The 8816-nt window shown below is 37.7% G+C and overlaps 1 protein-coding gene across 1 annotated transcript; it reads left to right on the top strand.

Annotated features, from left to right (window-relative positions):
- The first annotated feature begins 679 nt into the window (after positions 1 to 679).
- Positions 680 to 2373, top strand: LOC143619201 (7-ethoxycoumarin O-deethylase-like). Its single transcript, XM_077091198.1, has 2 exons — positions 680 to 1576; positions 1742 to 2373. The coding sequence occupies exons 1-2, from the start codon at positions 695 to 697 to the stop codon at positions 2348 to 2350; spliced, it is 1491 nt and encodes a 496-aa protein (XP_076947313.1). The 5' UTR covers positions 680 to 694; the 3' UTR covers positions 2351 to 2373.
- Positions 2374 to 8816: the final 6443 nt, after the last annotated feature.

The following is an 8816-nucleotide window of genomic DNA, read 5'->3' as shown; positions in this document are numbered from 1 at the left end:
TACTAATCTTGCATCACTCCATAATAGACCCTAGTTTCCGTCGGTGGATATAAGTGAGTTTAAACCAAAACACGTTAAATCCTCGTGTTCTTTATTTACTTTCATATTCGTGTTTGTGTTCAGTTCGTGTGTGAGCACGTGTTATCCCTAACAAAAAGATGACGGGCGGATGTTGTATACAGGGTAAAGTTAATGTGAGTAGAACATGGTTTGGTAATTATGCTAGATATGTCAAACTTTTTTATATGAATTTTCAAATTCTATTAGTTAGATCATTTGTTATGGTAAAGATAAATAAAAGTGTGTGTAAGCATAGAAAAATTTACATTTCACATCTAAAAATATATATTGTGATACATGAAATATGATGATAGGATGAGCGCCCTCCTCTCCGCCGGTGTATGGTGTGGTGTTCGTCCACGTCTCACAACGGTTGGTGTTATGCACAAGTGAAATACCATGTGAGATCACATTTGATAATTCTTTATAAAGCCATTTACCAACCCCCCCAAAAAAGTGTGAAATACCGAATCTTTTGACGCATTTACCAACCCCAAAGAAAATGTTTAATAATATATATATTTGAAGGTTACTATCACGTCACAATTTTATATTCTTACGTTCAAATAAGTTTGCAAGTATAAAAGCGTCCTTGGCACAACACACAAGCGTCGACAAACAACACATTTAACCAATGGAGTTGTTGATTATAGCAAGTTTACTCTTCTTATCTTACGTACTTATCCGAGCATCTCTGTCGGCCTTTGGGATGGGCAACCCTAAGAAGTTACCTCCGGGCCCAAAACGACTACCAATTATCGGAAACCTCCATTTGCTTGGAGGAGACCAACCACAACAGACCCTAGCCAAACTAGCCGAAATCCACGGCCCAATAATGTCTTTAAAACTTGGTCAAGTCACCACAGTTGTCATCTCTTCCCGCGCTGCGGCCAAAGAAGTACTCCAAAAGCAAGATGGTAGTTTCGCTGGCCGTTCTCCACCTGACGCCTTTCAAGCATATAACCACGCCAAGAACTCCATTGCATGGCTCCCTGCCAGCAGCGAGCAGTGGCGAAACCTAAGAAGGATCCTTAGTTCCAATCTATTCAACAACTCATCCATTGAGACTAACCATGACCTGAGGAGACAGAAAGTTGAAGAGCTAGTAGCATACTGCCAGAAAGCCAGTTTAACGAGTGATTATGTGGACATCGGTCGTGCTGCATTCAGAACCTCACTAAATCTTTTATCCAACACTATTTTCTCCAAGGATTTAACAGCACCGTATACGGATTCAGGTTCTGAAATGAAGGATGCGATTACAAACTCTATGGTGGAGGGTGCAAAGCCAAATCTTGTTGACTTTTTTCCGGTGCTCAAGAAGATTGATCCACAGGGAATAAGGAAAAGAATGGGCCATCATCTTCAGATACTTCTCGGAGCATTTGAAGAATTAATCGAAGAGCGGCTTCAAGTGGGAAGATTTAAGCATAATGATGTATTGGACGTTTGCTTGAAACTCAGTCAAGATAACCCAAAGGAGCTCAGTCACGCACATATAAAGAGCTTGGTTATGGTGAGTTACAATTTCATTCTCTGGAGTTTTCAATGATATTTATAATAAGTTTCTGGATATAAATATCAAATAAGTATGTATATTTTGTTTTTGTTACATCTATTTCTTGATATTTTCCTCTCTTTTTCATTGATAATTAACATATAATTCCTTGTGATCGTCTAGGATGTATTTGGTGCGGGCACTGATACGACCTCAACCACAATAGAATTTGCAATGGCAGAAGTATTACGAAACCCACACACCTTGACTAAAGCCAAGGAGGAGCTTGAAAAAGTTATTGGTAAAGGTAAACTTGTAAGAGAAGAGGATGCCTTTAAGCTACCATACCTATCATGCATCGCAAAAGAAACTTTAAGACTTCACCCACCAGCCCCCTTCCTCGTTCCTCGAGGTGTTGAGAAAGAAGTACAAATCAATGGATATACCATTCCGAAGGGCACACGGGTGCTTGTGAATGCATGGGCCATTGGACGAGACCCAGCCGTATGGGATGACCCCTATGAGTTCAAGCCAGAAAGATTTATGAACCGTAGAATTGATTTCCGAGGCCAGGATTTCGAATTAATCCCATTTGGTGCTGGGCGAAGAATATGCCCCGGTCTATCACTTGCGATTCGGATGGTCCCAATGATGTTGGGCTCATTACTCAATAATTTTGATTGGAGTCTAGGCCCAAATATTCATCACACAACTTTGGACATGACAGAAAAATTTGGAATCACCTTATGCAAAGCTAAACCTCTTTGTGCTATTCCAATACCGCTGAACTAGCATCCGTCAGGGTTCGCTTCTGTATGTTTGCACAGGTTTGATTATGCATGGATGCTAGCAGATTAAGCGGGAATGACTCTATCCTTTTGAATTTGAATAAGTCCGGCTTTGGGGGCATTTGAATTTGAATAAAGTTGTTGGCTATTCTCAAGTCCTGATCTTCTGCTGTAGTTTGTTATTTGCTTCTTATTTATATGCAATTTAAGCTGTTGGTATTCGTCTATATTAGATGTACTCTTTCATTTATTATATGAGAAAGCTTTAATCAATATTCTATCTTTTGAGTGCGTCATTTATAGTTTTTGATAGCCAGCTGTTTGCTATGACTGTATAAGAGCTTTGATCACAGGTGTAAAGGAAATATTTATTTTTACCATCTACGACAAAATAAATCAGTGCTCTTGCTACTACTCGTTCCATTATTCAAGGGTTTTTTTGGGTTTCTTTTTTCTCTTCGGTTTTTGCTTTTTTTCATTTCGGTCAGTTTTTGTATATGTTCAGTTTCAATGGTTTCAGTTTTGATTTCTCGGTTTCTATTCGGTTGCGTGGGTTATGTTTGAAATAAAATTGAATAAAACTTGTTTTAGTTCATTCTAACATGTAACCAAAAGTCACTAGCATCTATCCAACCCATCCTGACCTTCTTGCAAAATTATTTTGATCCATCCTGACCCATTTCAATTTTAAAAATTATCCAAATTGACCCAAAACAACCCATTTGGGTTTGTTTTGCCACTCTTAGGGTTAGGACTATGAATACTTGAGAATACAAATTAAATCTAGTTTTTGCTCGTAAGAGTTTGTGATATACGCCGCTTATGTTATGCGGTGTGTATGCTATACGCCGCCAAAGGCGGATTTATATTGATACAAGGGGTGCACCGGAACCCCCTGACTTTTGAAATTATTAATAGCATAATATTATTTATAGATAATATTTGTATGATTTAAGATAATCTTATCTCGAAATAGAGATCATCTTTGTATTTGTATATGCCTATTTAAGGGCGTAAATGAATGAGAATCGGGAGACACTTTTAACAATCATTCTATCATGGTATGATACCTATAAAGATCCTAACACTAATCTCTTTCTGCAGCCACCCTCTTCCGTTACCTTCTACCACCACCGGTTTTTCTGTCATCACTGGCCTCTCCTTCATCACTCAATAACAAACCATGGCATCGAATATTCATCCCGCTATCACCGTTACCAACATACGGAATTTTATTCCCATAACTCTCGATAATGAAAGCGCTCAGTAGTCACATGGTCCAAGCTCTTCAAAATTCACGACACCGCTTATCAGGTGGCAGACCACCTTGAGCCGCGTGACACATCCTCATCCTCAACCTCGTGACCTGTCATAACCGTAAAAGATAAAGCACGCTACCCCTTCATTATCATAAGAAGCTTGGTAATGTTGATGTGCTTGAAGTAGATTAATATTTATTAACTAAATTAACTAAAAATAAACAATAAGTAATAATCTAGACTCTCTAAAACTCGACTAAACTACTAACCGACAATTGAACCGATCGACTATAGTAAAGCTAAGTAAGTCCGGATATTGAACCCACGAGACTCTCTAAATTACGTTTATTAGCTAATTAGACTCGACTATACACGTGACTTATTAATTATATTTGTTTGGGGGGGGGGGGTTTATTTAAAATACTAATTTAATACCATAATTAAAACTAAGTAAGAAAACAAATAAACTAAACGAAAACAAAAGTTTGTTAATTAAAATAATATGATGATAAGAAAATTACCTAGGCTAGAATCCCCTAAATTTCAGTAATGAATTAACCCGGGAAAATATTTAGTTATGGACTGGGGTCGTAAAACAGACACTTAAAAGAAAACCCGAACAGGACCCCTGACCCTTCTCAAGAGACACATACGGATTTCTAACAAGTTTTAACGCACACCAGTATTGAAAATCAAGTTCCCTTACGGTCACCTAATTATGTATAATTTAGTTCCTTTATACGAAATCCTACCTTACAGCATAGAAATCAAAGGCAATTTACTATATTTAATTGATTTGATAAACAATAATAAATAATCAACCCTAGACGGACTCCTTACGAAGAACTAAATCTAGCAAGATTAAATAGTAAAGACTTATCAATAACCTAGCACTTTACAGATTTAGGTTAGCAGCACACTTAGGTTTATTTGACAATATTATTCCTATGACCTTATCATGACATCAATCATAAAATAATCAAAAACATGAAGTAATTGACCTAATAGCAATCCTATCATATGACAAACAATAATCAAGGAAAAATATGGAATAAAACTCATAAAACAATCTTAAGCATTCATACACATCAATTTAATATAGGTAAATCTTTTACTAAATCATAAAATCCATAACGTAAATAATCCCAAAGTCAAATCAAAACATCAAAATAGGTTCATCATAAGCCTAGATAGTTCATGCAATTTAGCCTAGCATCTTAGGTTTAAACAAAACAAAAAAGTAAGAATTCATGGCTGTAAAATAATGAAAACGAAAGAAATAACAGATAGAACCCGTGTTCTTCGTCTTCAACTAATACGCGCAACACCAGCTGATTCTTCGAATCTAAAGCTGCTGAAAACTGATCTCATACACCTCGGAACTCACCAAATTCGTCTGGAACTTCAGGTTATGCTTAAGAGTGAGTTTAAGGGTCTTTATATAGTCAACAGATACGAACGTCGGTTAACAAGCTGGAAACTTCTGGAATGAGGGCCGCCGCGCCGCACGACGGGCTTGGCCACCCCGGTCGCGCGATGCTCCGGCGTCTTGAGGGGGGCCGGCCGGCCTAGCCGGTCCGATTCTCTTCCCTTCCTGGTCTGGTCCGGTTCATTTCATGATGGCTCGGTTCTCCAATTCGGCTTGTTTTTGCTCCTTTTTCATCCTCTTTTCACCACAATTCCAACCCGAAACCTAAAATATACAAATATGTTAGTAGTATACAAATCTTACGAGAAACCGAACAAAACTAATAAAATAATAAATAAAATGTACAAGGGATTAATGTATATTAAACGTTATATCAAATATCCCCACATTTAACCTTTTTTCGTCCCTGAAAAAGTCTCATTGCAACGGGATTAGAATCGGAGAAATACAGTCTTACAAACATATAGATTATCTTATAAGTTTAGAACAACGCAAAAACTGCGATGACCGATATTGTTGTCCACTTAAACCCATGCCTTTGTCTTTACTAGGACAAGTAAGATCCAACTATTATTATTATTATTATTATTATTATTATTATTATTATTATTATTATTATTATTATTATTATGTATATAATCTAGTGGAACCCACAGTCAAGACCTGTTTTATTTTAGATGTTACCGGATCAAACCACCCCAACTTGACTTTGTAACGCTCGTTAATTCCGGTTTCAAGAATTAAAGCTTGTATAGTATGTATAATTCTCGGGATTTATCCGACATTTCTCGGAAGCCTTTGCGTCATCTCGGTACGTTAAACCATTTAACTTTCCTTCCATTTGCCTTACACTTCAATTTGGAGGGACTTGGATGTAACTTTTGTTTTTATATCATAAAACAAAACAAACCCTAACCCTAACTTCCACCAGCTGCGATCGGCCGAAGAACAGCCCCCCTGGAGATTTTCTTCTGTGCAGCCGTGTTTCAACCGTAAAAACTTCAATTCAAGGTCAGTTTTATGATTCCCCATGTCTTTTACCCCTTAATTAATCATATTAACGCGCTTATTGGTCGTTAAGATTGAGTTTTGATGATAACAGTTTGCTGACAGATTTGTATACATTTATTGTAGGGTCTGTAACGCGATGTTAATCCATTGTTTTTGATCAATTCTTGATTCCATAATTTTCTACTTTGAGTCTAGTTTCCAGAAAGGTATAATACGTAATTTTTGGACGAGATATGAATGGTTTTTATGAATTTATAAAATCGAGTGTCAAAGCTGATGCGGGATGACGGATTCTGGTCTGTCTTCCCGACGTCATAACCTTTTTTCGACAGGTCCAAATTGGTTGGTTCCACTTCTAGAAGTTATTATTTTGAGTTAGGAACCAAACCCAATTGGAATTGTTTAATTTGGTTTGGTAATGAATTTTATAAAAATAAAACCATTTCGTTGCGCACTGAAATAGCTGCACGTACCTTGCTGTGTTGGAGGAATTTTTATAGTTTTTGTGCCCAATAGAAAAATATAATAAAAAGATTTGTATAAACATAAGAAATTTATTAAAGTTTGGTAAAAATTTAATAATTTATTTCAAAGGTTATCCTATGTAATAAAATGCATCTTCGCACGCTAAAGTCTACACGTTTTACTCGTTATTAATCGATAAGTTCGTTTTAGGCTTAACCGGTGGATTTGGTTAGTTGAAAGGTTTTTGGGGCTGAGGTAAAATAATTGGGTATGGGTTGGGCCTTGGGCCAACGTGTTGGGCCTTGGGCCAAGTTGTTGCCCTTGGGCCAAAGTGTTGGGCCTTGAACGGCCCATTAGGCAAGAGTGTTCTTACGGTCTAGTTTAGTAACGCGTTGTGTACTATTTACAGGCCCTTACTTGTGATTGTGCACTTAGGGGTTTCCTAGCTCGTTGCAGGTGTTCGATCGATTTTAGGTGAGTTCATGATGTCCTTTTTACTCTTTTTACGTTTTGGGGTAGCATACACACCGAACTCCAATTTTATACGATTTTACCCGTTACAACTATTTGAATGGTATTACATGGTCTCACTCGTGATTGTGCATTTTGAAAGTTATATTTGAATTATTTTACATGCTTTAGGATATTTTAGACTTGTTTATGGTCTTGTATCCTTTAAGGTACATACATTATTGATGGTCTAGACTCGAGGATGTTAATAGACTTGGTAGAAATTGAATACGAGTAGACCTATTTACTTGGTTCACGTTGGGATGTTTATATATATATATATATGTATGTATGTTTGTATGTATGGAGGTATGTATGTATGTATGAGTATGTGTTACCTTATAGCCTACGGTTGTGCGATGATAGTTAGTTCCTCGTGACTAAGAATGATGTGAGTAGGCTTATTGATGTGTGTGTGCATGGAGATCACGTCCAGGTCAAATATATTACTCGGGTTTTCAAATCCTGTTGTGGAGAGGCCGTGTGGCGTGATCATCATTCGGGCGGGTCAAATATATTACTTGGGTTTTAAAATCCCGTGGTGAAGAGGCCCGTTGAATGTTGCATGTTGAATGTTGAGCCGTGATCGGGTCAAATATATTACTCGTGATGTACCCGTGTGGAGAGGCCCATATCACGTGCTTGGATGTGTAAGCTGTGACCGAGTAAAATATATTACTCGGGTTTGACCCGTGGTGGAGAGGCTCGTGTCACATGCTTAGGTCTTACCGCTTCCGGGTCAAATATATTACTCGGGTTTTAAAATCCCGTGGTGAAGAGGCCCGTTGAATGTTGAATGTTGAGCCGTGATCAGGTCAAATATATTACTCGGGATGTACCCGTGGTGGAGAGGCCCGTATCATGTGCTTGGATGTGTAAGCTATGGCCGAGTCAAATATATTACTTGGGATTGACCCATGGTGGAGAGGCTCGTGTCACATGCTTAGGTCTTACCGCGTCTGGGTAAAATATATTACTCGAGTCTCGACTCGTGGTGGAGAGGCCCGTGTACGCGTGTTCGACGATGAATGTATTATTTGGTGAGCTATATTAATTATTTTATTATTATCCTCTCTATTGTTTAGAAATATAATTTTGAGATAAAGTATGAAATATTGTTTATGAAAACTTGAACTCACTCAGCTCAAGCTGACTTTGTGTGTATGTTAGTTTGACTTTCAGGTTAAGGATTGGAGGTTACCGCTTGGACGTGCTGGAGACTACTCGGAAGGTTGAAGGCATTTCTGGTCAAGGATTTCAAATAGAACGGATATTTTATTTACATTCGATTTTGGACACTTGTACCCGTGTTTGGGACTTTTAATACTTAAACTTTTTCCGCTATTATTCACTCTGAACTTGTTTTAAATACAAAGAATTGTTTGGTTTTAAATTTTTGTGAGATTGTGGATGTGATTAGAACTGTAGGATTCCCGGGATTCGGGGTCTTACAGACTTAAACCTCATAATAGCAGATTAAAACATTGATGCACATTTTTCATGAACAGCTTAGACGATCAAGGATATTGTTTATCTACCTAAATTTAAACATCAAAGTATACCAAGCAGCCATTAGATACGATTAAGGTTCAATTATTCAACTAATTAGCTAGTGTTCCCCACTACATGACATACCCCTGTTATCAAGAAATACCTCGGATCCATTACCACCCGTGATTTTACAAGTTTCCATCTGTCGGTTTACATACGTCATGTCTCTAGTTGATCCTATTCTTAATGGTATGGGACGCAAGTAAGAGGACCACGCATGACTAACAACGGGATGATCACTGGAT

This window comes from Bidens hawaiensis, unplaced genomic scaffold, assembly GCF_021521415.1.
Source record: "Bidens hawaiensis isolate Kalapana, Puna unplaced genomic scaffold, B.hawaiensis_p1.1 tig00000284_1, whole genome shotgun sequence".
Taxonomy (NCBI): domain Eukaryota; kingdom Viridiplantae; phylum Streptophyta; class Magnoliopsida; order Asterales; family Asteraceae; genus Bidens; species Bidens hawaiensis.
Note: the sequence above shows the minus strand (reverse complement) of the source record. Positions and strands in the feature narration are given on the sequence as shown.

Coding starts and splice junctions, on each gene's coding strand:
- LOC143619201 (XM_077091198.1), top strand. CDS start 695: ATGGAGTTGTTGATTATAGCAAGTTTACTCTTCTTATCTTACGTACTT. Junction 1,577..1,741: donor ATATAAAGAGCTTGGTTATG/GTGAGTTACAAT, acceptor GTGATCGTCTAG/GATGTATTTGGTGCGGGCAC.